General features: G+C 38.9%; 1 protein-coding gene across 3 annotated transcripts in view; it reads right to left on the bottom strand.

Annotated features, from left to right (window-relative positions):
* Positions 1-21396, bottom strand: part of LOC121952187 (rho GTPase-activating protein 26-like) — a 99047-nt gene that overhangs the window by 44467 nt on the left and 33184 nt on the right. For all 3 annotated transcript variants that reach the window (XM_042498714.1, XM_042498712.1, XM_042498713.1), the window contains 7 exons: positions 10626-10721; positions 8454-8515; positions 8072-8143; positions 2465-2566; positions 2236-2346; positions 1401-1505; positions 375-504 (listed from right to left, as the gene is read on the bottom strand). In XM_042498714.1, the coding sequence (XP_042354648.1) occupies positions 375-504; positions 1401-1505; positions 2236-2346; positions 2465-2566; positions 8072-8143; positions 8454-8515; positions 10626-10721 (678 nt within the window). The remainder of the gene's footprint in view (positions 1-374; positions 505-1400; positions 1506-2235; positions 2347-2464; positions 2567-8071; positions 8144-8453; positions 8516-10625; positions 10722-21396) is intronic.

The following is a 21396-nucleotide window of genomic DNA, read 5'->3' as shown; positions in this document are numbered from 1 at the left end:
AGGGAAAAACAGAGACAGAGGCAGGAGGGGGTGACAGTCTTAGTCATGCCTGCGTTAGTGCTGGATAGGTTACCATGGCAACCGCACGCTGTCAGAGCTGCTGTCACATCTCCAACAGATGAGACTTGACTTCGTCAACAGCAGGTTCATTATAGTTTGTTTGTTCCACTGCTCTGACAGTGTTTGTGTGCATGTGTGTGAACTGAATAACATGCCCCCGACATGCATGTACTGCATCTATACACACACACACACACACACACACACACACACACACACACACAAACACACACTCATGTCTCCATGGTACTGCAACACAGTGAACTATTGCTGAATTGTGCCCTCATTGTAAGATGAAATGGGCTGATACATACGCTTCTCCTGCACAAACAGGTATCCCTCCATGGTGTGCTGGCTGACACTCTTGTGTTCATGTGGATTCTCCTTCATCTTCCTCATCAGACTCTCCACCTCCGACCGCGTGCTCTCAAAGCGGTTCCTCGTCTGTCAACACAAGCATAGAGGAGCACACGCCTTAGGCCTTTCATCGAATGCTCCCTTTTTTATCGAGAGGCTGTTGGATGTCCTGTTTTGCAATTTTAGATAACTGCAGGTGCTTTCATTATGCTTCCTCATGTCCTCTCGCCTCATGACCCTGCAACTGTTTCCCCTCTACTGTCATGGAGGATCATTCAATCTTCTTAATGCACCTTGAGGGTAGAGGAGACCTCTGAAGAAGCTTAGAGCGAAGACACACAAGTGTATCCTTGAGTTGCAATGGTTTGAGATTTTCAAAGCATTATAACTGTCTCCGAAAAGATCACAGTTTGGCTGTGTCATGGTATACAGTACAGTTTACACAAATTTATTGTTATTATTATTATTATGATTAGTTATTATTATTATATTTTTTCCCAATACCATAGAAAAGCAAATTTATACAATACGATAACTGTATATTTTCATACCAAGATTAACTGTTTCACGGTATGGCGCTGCAACCCCTAGTGAATCCTATACAAAGTCCTCTATCCAACAGTGCGATGTAGAACTGCCACACCTCCACATGTGGCACAGCAAGTCATAAATAACTAACTGCTTGAGACTGACGCTATAGAATCAAGGATTTCTCATTCAGCAGCTATTGCTCCACTTTCCTCTCATCTCTGTCTTGTATCTCTTCCTCACATTTAACTCTCATATCTTCACTTGATGGAGCTAAAATGTGAGGAAGAGACATGAGTGAGGGAAGTGAGGAGAAGAATTAGTATAATGAAAAGCCATTTGGGTAAATGTTCAACCTCAGAGCATATTTGGAGGATTATTTTCTCTTGGACATCATCTACTCTTTGAAATGTTTCCACTGAGCTAATGAAGCATGAGGCATTGATGGACCGTACATTCTGTATGCTGATGGTGAGATCAGTCTTGAAGTGGTTGAAGTCCTTTGCCAGCTCATAGCCATGGTGATAGTAGGTGAACAGGCCTTGGAGGAACGCCAAAAGCTGTGGGAAACAAAAGCAGCGTGACAATTAAATAGATGTAGGAAGAAAAAGACGGGATAAAGATATCTGGCAGGAGAAAAAAAAGGAAAGGACAACAAGGTAGATGAGGACACAGAAGAATAAATGAAGGCGCACTGTGAGAACAAAGAGGTCAAGAGGAAAGGAAAATATAAGAATGTGGAGGAGCAGAAAAAGGTTGAGGATTTAAAAGAAAAAAGAAAGTAAGTGCAGAAGGACTACAAAGTGGAGAAAACACAGATAGGTTAGAGATAAGGGCTAAGATTAAGGGGAGGAGCTGTGAAAAAAAGATGCAAAAAAAACCCAAAAGAAAGAGCAGAAATTGGACATACAGTTTATATTTTATCTAGTAGATTCACAGAACAGCAAGTTTGGAAAATTTACAACTATGTATAGAATATCTTATTTTCAAGACACAGCATTAAACAGAGGCAGCAAATTTGTTAAAACTTAGGTTTGTGTTGTGTATGTGCAACAAATTGTCTATTTCTTCAGCAGCCAGCAATGAGGTGCCCTCAAGCAAGCCAACAAAACCTCAAAACTGCTGTTTGTCACCATCAGTGGACTGTGAGTGTAATGAGCAGCTGTTTGATGTGGATATGTCATAGTGAGTAAATGAACTACAGACCACTGACGAAAAAAAGCATGTGTGTGTAGAAGAGTTTAAAACACAGGCATATTACATAAAAGAGAAAAACATGTGTCATCTTACGGGCTCCACAAAGTCAAACATCTTCCTCTCTTGGACCTCCTGCACCTTGAAGACGTACTCAAGAGAGACTTCGTAGAAATGCTGCCGTACGTTATCTACCTGGTTGTCCGCCTAGAACAGGGAAGGACGTTAAGAAAAGTGGCAGACTAATATGCACTGAAAAATGTGAGAATGTCACCTATCAGGTGATAGAAAGTGGAGCGATGTGAACTCGGAAGCAACATGTTACCTCATGCAGATGTGCCTCTTTTTTCCGCGCTGAAAGGCTAAGGTGCTTCTCCAGCACTGCACAATACTTCTCTGTTTCTTTGTCATATTTTTTCTTGGCTTCCTGTAACAGATTTTAAAAAACAACAATTCTAAAATGGGTAACAGAGTAATCAACCTTCTTCTCAGCTAATTATAAGCCAAATATTTATTCTAATTCTCATCATTTTGACATTGTTGCTACTAGCAATTCAATCAGTGACTACCATCTGCAATCAGCTATAGCCTTTGCAGCTTGAGCTGCAGGTTTTGAGATCAGAGAGGAAGGCAAAATTCACTTAATGTGAATTTATTTAGCTTTCACACAATATCTTCCATTTTTCAGGAACTCTCCAGTATGAAAGTGTTCCTCCGGGGAGCACAGCTGCTTATAAAACAACTGACTGTTTCATCAGAGCTGACATCACTGACTCAAGAGATGGATGATAAACCAGGGAAAGCTAGAGCTGGGTGTGTGTTTCATAACACTGAAAAATAAAGAGAGAAACTGAAAAGTTGCCAAGAGAATCATTACTTCTGACCCTGTTCTTATGGTCCTATTAGGATCATTAAATTCCAATTAATGCCAGTTAAAGGGGGAGATAAGGATATTAGCGAGACTAAAAAGAGAGCCAGAGAGGGTAACACGAGGCGAATAGTGGACACCCAAACAGAGGAGGGGCAGATCAGGGTGGGTCTCTCTGTCAGAGAGGCCCTGGGGTATTGTTATAGTACATCTGTCTTAGTCAGTTAGCACTGTTGCATGTCTTTATAACAAAACTATAATATGATGGGGCTTGAGCTTCAAAAACAAGATCAAAAATGAAACCTACACTAACTGATTTGGTGCTTCTATCGTTCAAGGGTTTCATCATGAAAAACACGTACAATTGACTTCAATATTTGAGTGATAGAAAACTAGGTTGTTGCATTAATCAGTACAGCATTTAAATCATATATAAAGAAATAATGCTAAACATTTACTGGTTCCAGCTTTTAAAATGTGAGCCCTTGCTACTTCTCTGTTTCATATCACTGTAAACTGAATATTTTGGGGTTTTGACCTGCTGGTACAGCGAAGCAAGCTGTAAAAGAAATTTGAAATTGCTGTCAATGTTTTTGAGTATTTTGACAGAATTTTTCTACTTTTACACTTTACTCAGTTAACCAGTTAACAGACAAAAAGAGTGATTAGAAATGAAAAGTTTCTAATGTCAGTTAAAAGCCTCTGTGCACACTTCAGAGAGTACGTTGTCTTGATACGGTTCTCAGCACAGAGGTGGCCAAGCCGGCAGCCAGCAGCTAATGCTTAAAACTCCATAAACAGCGCTAAGTTAGGACAACAGTGCTGACAGAGCACATGATGTTTAGGAGGTGGGAACTGTAGGACGGGTGCTACACCTCTGTGACAACGCCATCCCAAAACAGTGATAACAAGCAATGGCAATGAGCTAGCCAGTGGGAAATAACATGCATGTTTACCACAACATAAAACAGAGAAACTCAGATTATAACACACACAAAGGGAGCGTGACTTCATTCTCTGCTCAGGAAATCCTCACCACAACGCTACATGGCAAATCATTGTTTGCTGCTATTTTAGTGCTCTGAATATTGCAACAGACTATAGTATCCACTGTGCTATAAACAACTTATTCAAACTTAGATTCACAGGGAAATGCAAATATACTAAATTTATCACCAAAATAATCCATCCCATAATTTTGTAGGATCCAATGAGCTCTATGCATGTACACCTTAAACCCGTGAGCCAAATGACTGTTTGCTAATTATGTTTTATTTTCAGTAAGTTTTTACTGATGCAGGAAAATATGGGGATATATATTGCATACTGTGGATGAAGGCAAACTGTCTGTCATGAAAATGTTATTAATCACTGAGCAGCAGTGTTTTATGGTGTTTTGGGGTTTACAGGTTCTTATGCATTAATGTGACGAACTGCCTCATCTCACGTATTTAATTTGCTAGATTCACCAGTCTCCTGTTTGGTCATTTTCATTTGTGTGAATTAGTTTTTCCAACAGCCTCTTGGAAAGAAAAAACTCCCAGATTATTGAAAAGAACAACACAATGCCACAATCAATCATGTCAATAATGTGAAAATGATGTCAACCCCTGCTGCAGTCACATGACACAGGTGCTTCATTGCCAAGCCAGTTTCAACAACAAGCAGCGTCCTCAAAGGAGGAACAGACAGCAGCTGCAGAACGCATCAGAGATGATGAACATTCCTCTAAACAACAAGGCCTCTGTTTAAAGTCTGCCTCTATGACTCTTCATATTCACTGTGGAAAGCACGTCTGAAATGACTGCTGCTGCTCTTGTGTGTCCCTGATTAGGAGTTTAATGACATAATTACTTACTTTTACTAACTCCTTTTTAAATATGTAAACCAAGTCAATTTGTAGTTGACCATTTATTTTGCTTTATGTTTTTCAACATTATTACTTTTTTGTCTGCCTGTTTTTGTAAATTGATTCCTCTATTTTCTTTTTTACATGTTTGAAATAAATAAATCAAATTCTGATTATAAATACATTTTGAAAAAGTGACGGAAGCTTAATTGTCTGACTTAATGTATGAATGTAATGTGTCAGTGAAAAAACTATAATTTTTTTTTTTTATCAATTATCATTTTGTCAAACAAATTTGATGGTAAAAGTTAGGCATTTACAATTACTTAAGTTTGAGTTACTTCCATATTCAGCCAGCAGGTGGAAGTCTCCTCCCAGAATGATGGCTCACTGGTGATGTTTCTTCTCCAGCCATACTAAAGTAAATGAAATGTTTTGATACTGGGTCATGCCCTGCGACCAGCCTGACTCATCACAGCTACAATCAAGTTTTACTCCACATTCCACTGCTTTGTCATGTCAACAATTCCCAGGAGGCCTCACTGAGACATGAAGCCAACCAATGCATCATCACTCTGCTCGTTTCTGCACACAGCACATGGCATGAAACTTTGTGTAAACATTCCCTGTATTCATGCTTCTTGGGGGTTTACCACAGAACAAAAGTTCACTAACAGTAAAATTGCACTGTACTATATAATGTGATATATACTTAACAGAAGCAGCATCTGTCTTGCCTTACAGCTGGCTTCATGTGACTTTAATCTCACATCTATCTGTGAAACTGTAATTGTTTAAACCTAAATGCGTTGTCATTAAAACTTAAATTCACTTTACTGCCAAAATGGCCAAATCAGAATATCAATATGTTTATAATGCTGCTTAATCAGTGGAAAGTATAACATTATAATTATAAAAGCCATTAATTCTGCTTATTTGCGCGTTTATTTAAGCATTTCTTCGCGATCTAACCTAGTTTATGAAACTTAATAACACCCCTCAGAAATCATTACAGCCATAGCTCTTTTTAGAGAAGGTTCTTTGTTGCTGCAGGACTGATGTATTTGTTTTGACACAAACATAGCCATCACATTACCAATTCTATGTCCTTAAAAGTGCAAAAGTGCTAGCCTCGTGTTAGTCTTAAAAGCAGTGTTGTGATATTTAAGTTTACAGTGACTTTTTGGGATGTAATTACTTGTTCAATGTGTGTTTTCTGAGACTTTTATTTGCATGAATTCCTGGACCTGAATTTTCCTTAAATCAACTCTTTCAAACATGCTTTATCTTTTCTTTATCCACTCAATGCAATTCTCCGAAAACTCCTCTTGTGTCAGAGGACTGGCAGCTCAGGAGCTTTAGGACAAGGTGAAACTGTGCCAGGAGAAGATCTTTCTTCAGTTCTTTTAGGGCTAAACTGGGATTAGTACATCGCTCATGGTGACCTAACTGCACAGATTATGCGTTCACTTCTTAATCTGGCCACCATGTACAATCAAACAATGACCTGCTCCAAGAGGGATGGATTAGCATAGTATACTCTGATGACATGCTAAATACCGCATGTATCAGGGGAACCCCCTGTGGTTACTTATCTAGGTCCTATGGCTAATGACTGTGCAGGGTAAGTGCACCATGACCTGATGTAAGGCGATTTAAATATCAAAACATGACATATTTAAAACATGGAGCAAGGGAGGAATTACTGAAAATGTACAGTATGACACTTACCCTTTAACCTGAGTGATTTTTTTTTGTTAAATTGAAATTAAAAACTTAAGTGGATGTATTATTTATATAGTAAATCTTAAGTTAAAGAGTAAACATGCTCGTGTCTCAGTGTTTTTGTACCCTCCTGTACATTCAGCCAAGGTATAAAAAGATTTACACACACTGAAAGTCTAAGACAACACTGGGAGTACTGCTGGAGTGGGAAACCCCCCAGTGATTTATAGCAGGATTATATATTCCTCTAATCTCCTATCTAGGTCATGCAGTGATGGTTCAGACCTTGATTTATGGATGATCATCTGAGACACATGTAGTAAATATTATGTCAATGTATGTATACTATAGCTTTCTATTACAAGTCTAAATAGTAAAAAGAAAATTCCTGCATATTATGTCTTTAACCTACAATAAGACATCACATTTTTTGTTGATTATATATCATATCATTAATTTCAATCCACAAAGTAAATAGTAACTTAAGTTATCCATTGAATATAGTTGAGTAACATTATGGAAATTGCCTCTGAAATGTAATGAAGTAAAGGTATACATTATCAGAATTGGAAAACATTCAAGTAAAGCACAACTACCTCAAAAATGTACGTAAGTTCAGTACTAAGTTAATGTACATAAATAATTTCCACCACCTGTATCAGATACTGATAGTATTTGTCTTGTTATTATCTTATTGCTCCGAGTAAAGCTGTTATGCCGGCACTTTCAGACAAATGTAGTGTATTTGGTTATCAAATATCAAGAAATTCCTCATTTTATTGTGTATACTTTTTCAATCACTGAATATAGACTCAAAATATTGTTCTTAATATCGTCGTACACTGAACATTAATTCAAGCACAAGGAAATACTGCACTTATCTTGCATTAAGGAGGATCTCACTGGAATTTTAATATGTGCCAATTGTTTTAAAAAAGGCTATGCAAGCAGGAGAACTGCCATTTTTCTGGAACTGCTGTGATTAAAATATTTCAAGGGAAAGTAAAGAACACAGTGAATACAGAATATATTATATGGATAATTCTACCCAGATGTTAATACAAAATAAAGTTACACTCCAGTATTTGAAAATGAGATAAACCGCAGTAATGTCTAAAAGGTGATAGTGATATGAAGGTGATGTAGAGGTGCCAAAGTTGCCCAGGCTGCAATTTTTTCACCCGCAGTCCTCCGTGAAAAGGTCAAAGGTCGCACATCGATTACAGTCTCCAGAATGCTGAGATCTTTACTGGAGTCTAACAATCATCAATATATCACAGAGGTTCAAAATCTATTATTAGCTGTATGTTTTTGAGTGGATGTTTTGAGAGTGCCTCTCTAAAAGCCTCTCTAAAAGAAGAATTTTATTGATTTACTGTTTGTTTTTTTTTTCATTTCACTGCAAACGTATCAATACAAATGCACAGTACATGCTTAGCCAAAGTCATGTAAGTCACTAGTCCTGTGTAAGTGCACTGTCCTATCCTTACCTTAGCTGCACTTATCTGTTCTTTCCTGAACCGCTCCAGAGGCATAATGAGCACATCATTGGCGTTCTCAATCTGGGGGGGCACAAACACACAAACCAAAGTCAAAGCCTATTCATGAATATTGCAGACAGGACATAATATTCAAGGAATGACAAAGGAGTAAATAAAAATACAGCTAATCCACTAAAAATGTCTTAGTTTACCCTATTCTAAAAATTAACCGCCTGTCCTCTGAGTCAGTTATAATAATTGAGGGGTTAAGGGGTTAGCCCAATCACTATCAAAATATTTGCTGAGTAATGGAAAGCTCTTTGTGCAAAACACACTTTTTGCACCCTCCCATCAACAACCTACTCCTTATAGTAGTATTTAGGTCACTCACCATCCGTGTCCTCTCATCCTCCAGGTTCTGAAGGACTGCTGCAAACTCCTGAAGAGACTTGGCTATGGACAGACGGAGAGAGACAGAGGGAAAGAGAGAGAAAGTTTTTAGTTATTTCAAATAGTTATCATGGGAATCACACAAGTACACACAAACAAAAGAGGGAGAGAGTCTGAAGAGAGTTTGAACAGAGTTGGCACGAGGTGGCGGGGATGACGCTTTGTTTTCAGCCCTTGAACCTCTTACAAATGTTTCTAAAGTCATGACACAGCAGAGTAATTAACTGGAAATGCAACCGCAATTTCGATGGTTTGTTTCTATGGTGCTTTCACGGCAAGCACAGCTCAATGCTTGTTTCCTTGCACGCTGGCAAGCGAGGACTGGCTACATTGTTTTGGGTCAGAGTTTCCACTTAAATTGCCTCCGTCCCTGTCCAACACTTCACACGCATGCACTTAGCTCCTCTGACAAAGTCAGTGCACATGCATACTGAGCACGTGCAGCATGTGCACTGGCAAGTCACACATGCAAGCCCATAGACAACAGAGCCCAAGCGTATTCACGACACACACTTTCACTCTGCTTTTAAACATCAGACTTCTAGTTATAGGATTTGGTTTTTGGAGTCTAGATCCATCTAAAAGGGAGCAAAACCTCAGGCCTATGCAAGGAATGCATTAAAAAACAGTGTAATAAAGCTCATAAAAAGTAGTTAAGCTCAATCACACATTATTAATCAATCATGTAGAATATTAAAAATATGATACCCAGAGAAGTAGTCCAAGTAAAACAACAGAGCCTATTTGTAGGCCAATTTTTCCATTAATATGTAAGGAAACTTTTTCGTTAATTACTAAGAGCAACATTTTTAAACCGATATGCTGCGGAGCCATTTGAAGTTAAATTATCACCGTACCAGAGAGTAGAAACGAGTTTTGACATGAGCATAACTATGAATATCCTTAGAACAACAGTTCCAGTTTGCAGCCCAGTTGAGCAGCAAGCTGTTCAGGAAAGATAGCTGGGGTTAGTTAAACAACAGTAGTGGGTGGGTCAGGCCAGTGAGAAGCTGCAGCCTGCACAGACAGAACCAGGCAGCATGGGAGGGTGTGGTGACTGCTGCGTGTTTCACAGCAGGCTGCTTGGACACTGACGAAAAGAGCACTGCAAGGCCTGGATGAGCTCATGGAATTAAAGATTCTTATGTTTTGCATACCATTATTTTACACAATATTCTAATGTATGTATGCTTCAGCATGAAGTTTATAACACCGGTTGGGGAGCAACATTATAACAAGCTTTAGCAAGAGCTGTGAAAAAAGTCACTTCAAGTCGGATACTTTACCATGTCTTTATTATAAGAGGATAAGACAACATTGACGTTGTAATAATGACATAATCTCTTATGTAAATATAAAGTATAAACCTTAATTGTGGACAATGAACTGGACTCTATGCTGTAAACTGGACTGTAGAGCTCATGTTATCTGCACAACAGATGTGTCTGGTGCTACTGGAAAAATCTGCTTATTGATTGTCAGCACATCACATAATGACAACAGACAAATGTAGAGAGGAGAGTGAGGATTCGTTTTTGCACATTATGACTGGCTTTACCTTCTGTTACCTAGTAAAGGGCTCGTTTTCATTTAATGATATAGTTTATATTAAATGTACATTATATGAAATTATGCTTTAAATATTCCAACACCGAAATGAAAAATATGATTTAGATAAAAGTTAAATAGGTACACATAAAGATAATGAAACACCAAATCACTACCAAAATTAAATCAGTTCATCGCTGAGTGTAAGTGGACATTTGTGCTTAATTTGAAGAGATTCCCTCAAGGCATTCCTGAAAAACAGCATTCACAAAACTAGGACATGCGTTTGTACAGGCAATTTGAAATGCCTCTGTCCTCAGCTATCGCCAGTGTGAAGGCATAAAAATTGGGACCCTAACAGATTTAGGGCAGAGTCATAATTTGAGAGCGATTGTTATGGTTTCCTATTTAATAGCACTGAATAGCAAGCTGGCTTCTAAATCAAGGATGCTGCTGTGTTCTGTTTCAGCGACTATAAATGACAGAGAATTGTCTGCTCTATATTTACAGGCTGTCCTTTCCACTGATACAGGGATTATTTTGGATTTCATATCATCAGACTCACCTATGCATATCTCATCATCCGTCTCAGCATCTCCAATACACTGGAATTTAAACTCGTTGAGAGAATCAGCAAACTTCCTTTTGGCTGTTGACAGACCTGAGAGAACGAGAGAAGAGAAAAAGAGGCAGTTAGGTTTACTGATGATATATTTCACCAGTGAGGACCATATAAAACATTGCATTCTTACTTTTAACTTTGGTTACCTAGCCTTAAAACAGTAATACACCCCTTAAAGAAAATATCACCGTCTTGTCCTGATAAGACTTTTCTTATTACGCTGTTTCTGAATGTGAGAGTGAGTGGAAAGGGGCTATATGCAGACAGGCAGATACTGAGAGTGGATCCCCAGTGGTGTTAGTGACGACGGTCGACAGCTCCTACACTTTATGGAGATTTTTGTGTCTACGAATGAGTGTGTGTGCTAGGAAGTGTAAAAAGTTCCATTAAACTTAAGTCACATTAGTCAAGTGAGGCGGTGAAAAGCCTCGAACAGATGGATGCCTTTCAAATAATACATGAGGCGCTAAGAGCTCCTAGGAGACAGACACTCATGGCGAGTTTGGCCTCCCATCCATTTAAACTCAAGGCAGGGTCACCTTTACAACAATATTTCCTGTTGCCAGGCTGGCCGAGTTCAGCCACATATACATGATCGAACTGAAAAAGACTCAGCTTTCTGAGAAACTACATACATTGAGGAACAACACCAGCAATTGCACGTTATACTGAGTTACAGGACTTTTAAAATGATCATCATCTCAAGATGCTCTCCTTTTAGGACAGAAACTATGCAGAAAATATGAGTTTTGCAAACTACTGGTGGAACTTAACATGAAGACAAGGATGCAGAGAAATAAAGAGAGAAAGAAGAGAAAACAGATCAAGAGTCTCATGGAAAGACAAATGGGAGTCAGGGAGAGGACAGTGAGTGTAGAGAAGACAGACAGAGTGTAATTGACCATGTTCATGAAAATACCCCACCATGCAGATATCTCTGTGTGTGTGTGCGTGTGTGTGTGTGTGTGTGTGTGTGTGTGGGCGTGTGCAAGAGAGAGAGAAAGAACATTTGGAAAGATGTTCTGCAGCTTGCCAATGGGCGAAATGAAACACAGACCTAGGAGCTCCTGCATGTGCTGCCAGAAACGCACACATGCTGGCACAACAAAAATGTGCGCGCGAACACACACACACACACACACACACACACACACACACACACACACACACACACACACACACACACACACACACACACACACACACACACACACTACTGTCTCTCCTGGGATAGACTCAGTGAAACATGCAGTCATAGCGGCTCTGTAGCATCATCTGAAGTGTGACCATACTTCGACCACACTCCAACCTTAAAGGATAAACTGTGGATTTTTGGTGCCAGTGTCCAGTAAAGTTAAGAATTACTAAAGTTCTTCCAGTGTTCCCTTAATACCCTTTACATTGCCACAATTCATTCAACAGCAGTAGTCCTAAGACGAATTATCATAATATTAAAACTTTCAGAAAGTTGTAGTGAAAAAAACTTAAGTTAAAGCCCAAAAAGAAATCTTTAAAAAATGCATTCTTTGTTGTAAAAAGATGCGATATTCAATCAAATGAATTTCCTTGTAATTGTGTGTCATATCATTGATAAATTAATAGCATAAATAGCAACAGTAACCTGTTTGTTTGTCGTTTTTGTTAAAACCTCTTCACTGACAGATATGAAATCTGACAGCTTACGGTAGCCTGTAGTGGACATGAATATTAAAGAATTATGGAAATGGGACAGCTGTGGCTGAGAAGGTAAAGCAGGTTGTCCACTAGTCGTAAGATTGGCAGTCAATCTCTCGAGCCTCCACTCTGCATGTCAAAGTATTCTTGGGCAAGGCACTGAACCCCAAATTGCTCCAGATGACAATCAGTGTCAAAAACTGTAGTTCATCGAATGGCCACTTGAGGCAGACTCCAAAATAGAGTGCAGCCCTGTGCAACCATGATACAAAAAAAAAAAAACGGTTTGGTCCTAACTTCAACACTTAACAGGGGAGGGGTTTAAGGCCCAGAGTTACACATATTTTAAGGAGAAGTTGCTTGAGTGACAGGCTGTCTGCAAGGTGTTGCTATGTCTATGAATCACATCCACCCATCACTTCTCCATCGTGCCAACCTCCTGTCCATATATGGTCATCTCTGGCTCCAACGAAACAAGATGGCAACAGCCAAAATACCCAACTCGAGGCTTCAAAACGGCAGTCCACAAACCATTGAGGTTGAGTCACAGTTGCTGCATCCATTTTTTAAGCAGTCTATGGTGAGTGCATATGAATGTTTAACTGTAGCAGGTAGCACCTTGTATGGTAGCCTCCACCATAAGTGTATAAAATGTATGTGTGAATAGGTAAATGTGACATGTAGTGTCCAAGTGCTTTATTTGGTCAGAAGACTCGAAAAGCACATTAAAGGTGGAATCTGCCGTGTGTGCATCCACAGCTTTGAAAGCCAGAAACGTCAAGATCTAGAAAAAGTCATGTGTGAAATATGAGCAGTGACTCAACAACAACAGTGAAAGCTCTGCAGATATACAAGTGTGCTTTTGTACTGTACTTGATTATAATAACTGTTTGCTTTCTTTTCTTGCAGGAAGAAAAAAAAAATATGGAGAAGGTAAAGAATTATTATTTGCATGTTTTAAAAAACATACAGTGTAGCACTAAAGTGGTAATCAACCCAAAATCTAGCAAAATCACCCAACTTAAAGAGTTATATTAGATTTCAGTAACCTGGGTGACCTCAGTGTGACTGATGTCATGCTCTGTGTCCACTGACTGACTATACAAAACTATATCTCTTTCTACACCCTCCTCCTCACTCTTGCTTCTCTGCTGTCTATTTATTTTTGTCCTCCACCTCCCCTCCCTCTCCTTTCTGCCACTGACAGTTCCTCTCAGCACCTTGTGAGTGAAACGTGCCTGTAGTTGTTAATTTCTCCACTCTGGCTCCTGCCACACTCCTCGTGCTCCCCTTCATAAACATCAAAACCAGCCACAGGCTAAGGAGTAGGAAAACAGAAGGTTTTTTTTTTTTTTTTTAAAAAACACAGCCTCACATACATAAACACTGTTAGACTGTGTATCAGTCATGCACTTCTACTTCATTTTACCATTTCACACATTTTGTTCTGCCAACAGCAGTTGGTTTGAGTTGAATATTATGTTGCTAGTAGCAACCATGCTGGCAGTTTCATAGCAGTTTAACTGACATTGTTACATCCACCATTTTGTCAGATCTGCTCTGCTTCCAAGCAAATGCTGACTGGCATTTTTTTATCTGCTCTTTAAATGCTCGTGTTGGAGCGTTATCAGTTGAAACTCCTTTTATTATCTCCAGCAAGCAAAAGCCTAGAGTGGACTGGGTGCATGTACCCGTGTGTGCCGTTCTGTAGCTAAGCTCGCATACTACTAGACCCATCAGCCTAATATGTTTTATGCACATTTATGAATGTGTGCCTCTCATGGTTATGGTGATTCACATTTTTTGACTGATTTTATACTGTCACTGACTCGTCACTCCTCTTAACTGGCTGGTAGGGGTCTCAAGTGATCAATAAAATCACGATAGCAAAAGGCATTTCCCGCAATCAACTTGGCTATAAACAAGCCTTACATAGTCTGTTCCAGGTCACATTTTAGCCTTTACTGTCACTAAAAAACATGGAGCATCTAAGAATTAATTCCATCGCAATATGGTAAGTATGGCACATTACAAGATAAATCAATTTGTTTTTGTCATCTCTGTAGCCATCTTGACTATCAGGAAAGTGGGAGGAACAGGTGAATGAGATTTCACTCTTTATTGTCTGGGATGGTAGGGTTTATTGGACACTGTGTCCAAGGTTTCTGTCCATACAGTGAATCTACTCTGGGAACACCTTGATAAAGTAACATATTATCTCCTCTTCATTCCCATGCATATACGCTGGACACACAGTCTGCCCTGCACTGCCTGTTCCCCACCTACATGCCCACACTTGACATACATTTTCACTCTACTGAATGTACTTTTCTCGTTACAGCAGTTTTGTGATTTAGTAGAAATATTTAAATAATCAACCCCCTGCTTACTAAGCTGGTCACCATGCCAGCTGCCTGGAGCTAATATTATTATTATACATAATTATTATTATTAATTCATAGTAACTGTTGAATTAAAACTACTGTTGGGGGAGCTACTGTGTATCTTATTCTTTTAACATTTACACTTGTTGACTCTTGTATATTTACACAATTAATTTATGTGTTTTGCATCCTCATAGAGCTTAATAATGTTTATCTGGTGATATTTAGTTTCTTCAGTCAATAAATTGACTGCTATTCTGTACTTTTGTGAATCCAGTTTTCTTGTTACTGTACTTGTTCATTTTCACAGCACCTTTGAGCTAACTCTTGTTTACAGTAAATGTCATAATATCTGATGTCTTTTTCTAATTTCTCAGTTGTACAACTGCCTCCAGAAAAAATCTCAAAGGTAATCTAGGTGGTTGTTTTCAGCTTGACTCTTTTGTTGGTTTGTTTTCCAGCAAGATTACAGAGAAACTACTGCCTCGATTTTCATGAAACTTGGTGAAATGTTGTAGCAAGAGCCAAGGAGGAACCCATTACATTTTGGAGCAAATCCAAATCACAAGGTGGATACACAAATTATTTTCCCCTTTTTTTAACATTGTGAGACATGGACTTTGGTCTTGGTGGAAATTTGGCTCTCTGAGTGCCCTTCATGTTGTCAGTGTTAAGCTCAATGAGTATGTATGTACCTAAATGCATAGTGAGGAAGATATCAGATATTTCCCCAAATGGTTTTTGATAAGCCAAAGGGGTCAACAAAGACTTCTGTCGGGATAGAGCAACAGAGTGTCTTCCAGTTGGTTAACCCTTCCATAAAATATGTTGCTGCTTTCTGATCTATCGAGTCTGTGGCCACAGAAACATGCTTGTAGCACCTGTGATAACACTCACATCTGGAGACCTTGAGCCTTAATAGCTAGTGGAAAAACGATTTTCACAACTGCCACCAAGGCCAGAATTAGAAGACATGAAACTGGCTGCTAATCCCCTAATTCTGATGAATAAAAAAATGTAATAGGTTATAGTGTTTGTTTTTCCAGGACACGTTAAATACAGTTATGGAATATGAACAAACAAAGTGAAACCAGAATCTTGCGCCGTTACAAAAACTGCATTTTTAAAGAAACATGCAGACATGGTGACTGTTGCTTGACTGTGAGTGGAAAAATTGTTCTATGATGAATTTCTTCCTGTATGACCTCCGAACATCTACCCGAAACATTGTGTTTGTAGAGAAGCCCCTCCTATGATTCTGTGGGACTTGCGGCAGAAAGTGTTTGGTGCTGATGTTTTAAATAGACCCTGAATGCACACAGGAGTACATGATAAATACAATGTCAGCTTTTCATACCAAAACTCAAGTGTTTTAGGGTAGACACAAAAGAAACTGATACCCTGATGGGTCTGATTGTCCATGGTTTATAGTTGCTGCTGAAATTATGATAAATGCTTATTTTAACTAACAAATACATTCCTTCTTGTTTAATATTTCTTATCAGCTCAAAATACATTGAAAGTGTTGAAGTGTTGGTTATAGAGAACAATACCTAAAATGTTACAAACCACTTCTCTAAATACGTTTCTTTTGTTACTGATTAGACTTATCTGCAAAATCAACCCAAACCAAGCTAATATGTAGCTATTGCAGCATACAAAGTAACTGTTGAATTAAAATTACTGTTTGTTTGTATAGAAGCTCTACAACAACCAACCCAAACTTTCAAAGAAAAATCCTACACTTGCTCGGAGAGAAACATTTTACATTTTAGACTTTTACTTTGAAAATTCAGAACAACAAACTGTCCTCATTGAGACCAGTGCACATAAACTCCCCTGAAAAAGGCCGATCTGGATATTGTCAGTTCATAGTCGAACCGCTGAGTCAGAGTTGACCACATTTTTTAATTTAATTTAAAAAAATCTTTAATTTAGCATCAAACTCAGATTTACTGTTGTTGTTTAAATTGTTGTAAATTTAAATACACCTCAAGCAGAACATTAAAACATTCTTAATAGGATTTCCCTGGTGGAGTGTCGCCTAACCTCTAGCACTAAATGCTTGTGGAGTCACATTAGGTCAGACCATTATGTTTTATGTGGGCATTAAAAAGCACAGCATTTGCCACAGTTTATGCGCAAGTAAAATAAGCATCCAAAAGGTTTAAACTCATTCTGAAAAGAAAGTGCTAAAGACCTCAAAGAGTGAATTTATACATAGGGTGAACATCTGATAATGCACATTCTGCAGCTTTCCTTTTATAGTATCATTTTTTAAAAATGTATGCACTTCATTCTGGATACAGTCTATATTAATTTGTGGCAGGTTTGTCATTTCTAACTTGTGTTTAGATGACTGCATTAATTCAGCAACAGTAACCATAATCTGCTGGAATGTGTGCAGAAACTACTATGATTACACTATTGTTCATATTATTGTTTGTCATTTACTTGACAGTGTTGCTAACGAAATAATGACATGTTTTCAAATGTTACAAGGTCCAAGTTGTATTTGCATGCAACAAGGACTTTCACTGTTTATCTCTATTTGTGCTGGTGCACTGAGTAAATACCCTGATGACTGAAGTAGAACTTTATTCATCTTTGGAAACAATGAGTTCAGGTTGCATCACTTAAAACTGTGATGAAAAACAAACTTAGCAGCATGCACTTGTGTTTAGCTTACTTGCCCTTGGAGGATGTCTCACTGTACATTTTGGCAAACAATGCGATGAGGTAAGGTTAGAATTTTTTCTGGCTCGTATATACAGATACATCATGCATGTCGTATCACTCCCCATAGCCATGTTCATAGATGCTGGCAACAGCGGCACACTCAGACACGAGCAAACACACATAAACTTTCACGCATCTGTACACAAGCACACATCAGCTCAGAGCAGGGCTCTCGGCTCACTCAGACTATTTTTCCAAATCGAAAACACATTGTTGGCCAATATGATTCTGTAAGATCTCGCCAACACAAATGAATTACTACAAAACAAAGAAGGAATTACATGCCACAACAAGTACATTGTCCAGAGTGTAAGAGAACATCTACTTACAGATGGAGCCAGCACTGATGCCTTACCATTTATGGTGCTGTAGCAATTTCATTGCAGTGATTCACAAGTTCAAGCCGATAAAATATACCTCTCCAACTTGTAGATAGAAGTGACATCAAAAGTATATCGAGAACTAGCTAGTCATAGTGTCATATCACTGATTATCTCTGAGGTGTGCACTTGATTGCCACTCACTGCAGCAGCCATTTGTGTTACAACGGTTTAACAAACATATGCCAGGAAATATTTACGGCCACAAGTAAAAGTAAAATAAGCTCCTTCATGCTTGCCTTTCTTAGAGAGAATTTTGGTGCGACCTTTTAAAACAGTACCTAACCACTGACTACCCATGACATTTGCTATTTTTAAGTACCTTTTAGGGGCATTTTTTATCCATTATTGCAGACAGTAGTGAGGAGATGACATTAAATGAGGACGCAGAACTTCATGGTCTGTGTCTTAACCCTTAAGTTACAGGGCTGCCCTCTGACATTAGCAATTTTTGAGTAACACTGGCCTGTTTCATCATCCTCTTCTCATACATTGTTTGCTTTGAAAAGTAATGCATCAAAATTCGTATATATCCTATGTTATGCTGACACAATAATTTGTGCATAACCCACTATTTTGGAAGGCTGCGATGACATCACCAATGCCCTGACAGGAGTAAAGAAGCAGGTAGTCCTGAGTTATTTTAAGATATGTTGTCACCATGTTTCTTTGCCGAAACCTAACCACAGTAACTTAACTTGCTTTAACCTAACCTCCGTAAATTTACGTGAATTGCTTAACTTTACATTGAGGACAGAACATCATTCTTAGGGTGTTAATTCTTGGGATATCAATCAAACTGTTATGTGTGCACTGTTGTAGGATACCATACTGTTGTATGAGGATATAGTCCATGTAAATAAATCAATCACCAAACAGAGTTGAATTTCACATTACTTTGCCCCTGCTGCTACAGAAGCATTCCATCATTGGTATTGCTGCGTGGGTCAGTTGTTTAACTGATAAAAATCAACCAATGAATGGAAAATATTTGAAATATTTTATATATGCAATATCTGATCCTGATATTGTACTCCGTTTTCCTCCCACAGTCCAAAGTCATGCAGGTTAAAATAATGGGTGATTCTAAATTGCCTGTAGGTGTGATTGTGAGCATGAATGGTTGTCTTTATGTATCCACCCTGTGATTGACTGACAACATGTCCAGGGTTTCACCCACCTCTAACCCAATGTCGGCTGGGCTCGGCTCTTAGCCTCCCTCTTAGGATGAGCCGTTAAAGATATTGGATTTATGGAATATCTGATTTGCAAATGAACAGGAAAAAACAACACTGTTGGGGGATCCCAGATGCATAAATGATGCTATTCTGCCACTGCAATTTATTGTTTGCGTGTGTCTCTATGTCCGTGTCCAGGCAGGAAGGACAACTAAGGACAGTGACAGCTAAAAATAAGTGGCCCTGTTGACACACGCCTCTCTGTCCTCTTCCCCTCTTCTTTCACACTTGTGCAACAGAATTCCCCCCATTCATCTCCCTTTTTCTCCCCACTGAGCTCACGACAAAGCCCATTGGAGACACATACAAATAAAAAAACAATGGCAACATCGCTATAAAGAAGTTGTTAAGAAAACAAACTCCTGTGACAGTCAAACTCACTTGGAAGGGAAAATGACTGTGAACAGTTAAATTATTTACGGACCAAATTATTGGTGATCTTTCAGGTGCATTCATTTGTCGCAATGCTGCTGTTTTCCCAGAGCTTAGCGATTACTTATAGGAGCATTTCACTTAACTTTTCTTCACTTTAATGGCTGTGCAACCAAAGTTAGTAGATTTTTCTTTGGGTTCAAGCATGGCAAAAATGATCAGTACACAGTGTCAGGAGCATAACTTAGCCTACAGGCTGACTGACTATGTTATCATAATTCATAGAAATGATTGCCACAGCTGCTTGGCTGGGTCCAGATCTTGGAATCTGCCCATATTACTAAGTTTGAGTTGACTGATTCATCTGGCATTGCTTTGTGAAACAGCAGTTTCTCTGTAAAAATTGCCAATGAGCTCTGCAAAAGGACTTGAATAGCAGCTCCACGGGTGGGACTTAAACTGTGGTCAAGCTATTCCCTTGTGTTCAAGTGGTGTGCAAGAACCAATGAAAAGCACTTAAAACAATGGTGAGTGCAATAGACGAGATAGATGCTGCATTTGAGGCTAATCTAAATCTATATACCTTTTAAATTTTACTAGACATCATATTTTAGTCCACTCTGACAAAATACGTCAGTGTGGACCTACAATGACATTAGATTGAGGCGAATACATGAGTCCGTAGTGATTGGCCAAGAAAAATCAAATCCCCCTTTCCCCCACGGCAATCATTTACAGTGGACGCAATGTAGGACTGAAGATGGAAACGGAGTGCAACAAGTTGGCAATTCTGTCTGACATCAGGCAACACAGCTGAAACAATAAGATCCAAGTTGTGTCCTGAATATTGTGGCACCACAGTCTCCTAAAAATCCAATGAACAGAGATGTCTGCATGGTCAGCTGTAACACAGGGATATTACAGATGCTTTGTTACTGCCATGGCATGTTGACGTTAATTGCAAAAGGGAGGCAAAACTTAGTTTCTTAGTTTCTACATCTGGTCACCCCTCTCTGAAGTGTCACACAGATATTTCTTACAGAGGGTTTGCTTGTGCATTAGTGGTGAGGGATGTTCTGTCAGCCACAAAAATGTCCATCACATGCTCTGCCTGCAGTTTGACAATGACATTTGAAGGACAGTGGTTCGGATACTGCTGGAATGAGGCATCCTGCTCACAACGGCACACAGAAAACACACACACACACACACACACACACACACACACACACACACACACACACACATGTATATATATATATAAACACATAGCACTGTAAGCTACACAAAGAGAATTTGTAATTAACCACAACCATGCAGCAGCGCTGTACAACGGCTGCTATGTGTATTAACTCACACACGCACACATACACAGTCGAAAGAATGGGCCTGTGTGATATCAACAGGATATCCAGCAGTAGCTTGAACTCTGCAGTAGCTTTGTTCCAAAAGCATGTGAATAGAAACGCTATTCATCAAGTGGGACAAATACACAGACACCACCACACACACATATACACCATTCAACTGTGGAGACAAAGACAGATTTCAGTATTCTCATCCAATTCTTTACATGACCCAGCAGCCAAGCAAGGAGAGGAATTTGAAGGAATGTGAAATCATACTAGACACTGCACTGGCACAATTTATGTTCTTGTAATAAAACTGTGATTTAATCAGATTGTACTTCCTAGACTGGCATTATCTAAATAATAATGGACTGACACATTTAAATGTCAAGATAAAATGATCTAGCACAGAGTTTTACTTGAGACACTTTTGTTTTGATCTTGTTCTTGAAAAATCAATGTCACAGTATAAATATTACTTTGTGGTTACCATGGTTCCAGGACAAATGTGGCGTTTTAATTCAATTTAATTCCACATGTGGCTTCAGACTTGTACAATATTCGCTGAGTCGATGTAG

This window comes from Plectropomus leopardus, chromosome 13, assembly GCF_008729295.1.
Source record: "Plectropomus leopardus isolate mb chromosome 13, YSFRI_Pleo_2.0, whole genome shotgun sequence".
NCBI lineage: Eukaryota > Metazoa > Chordata > Actinopteri > Perciformes > Serranidae > Plectropomus > Plectropomus leopardus.
This window is presented reverse-complemented; position numbering and strand designations above follow the sequence as displayed.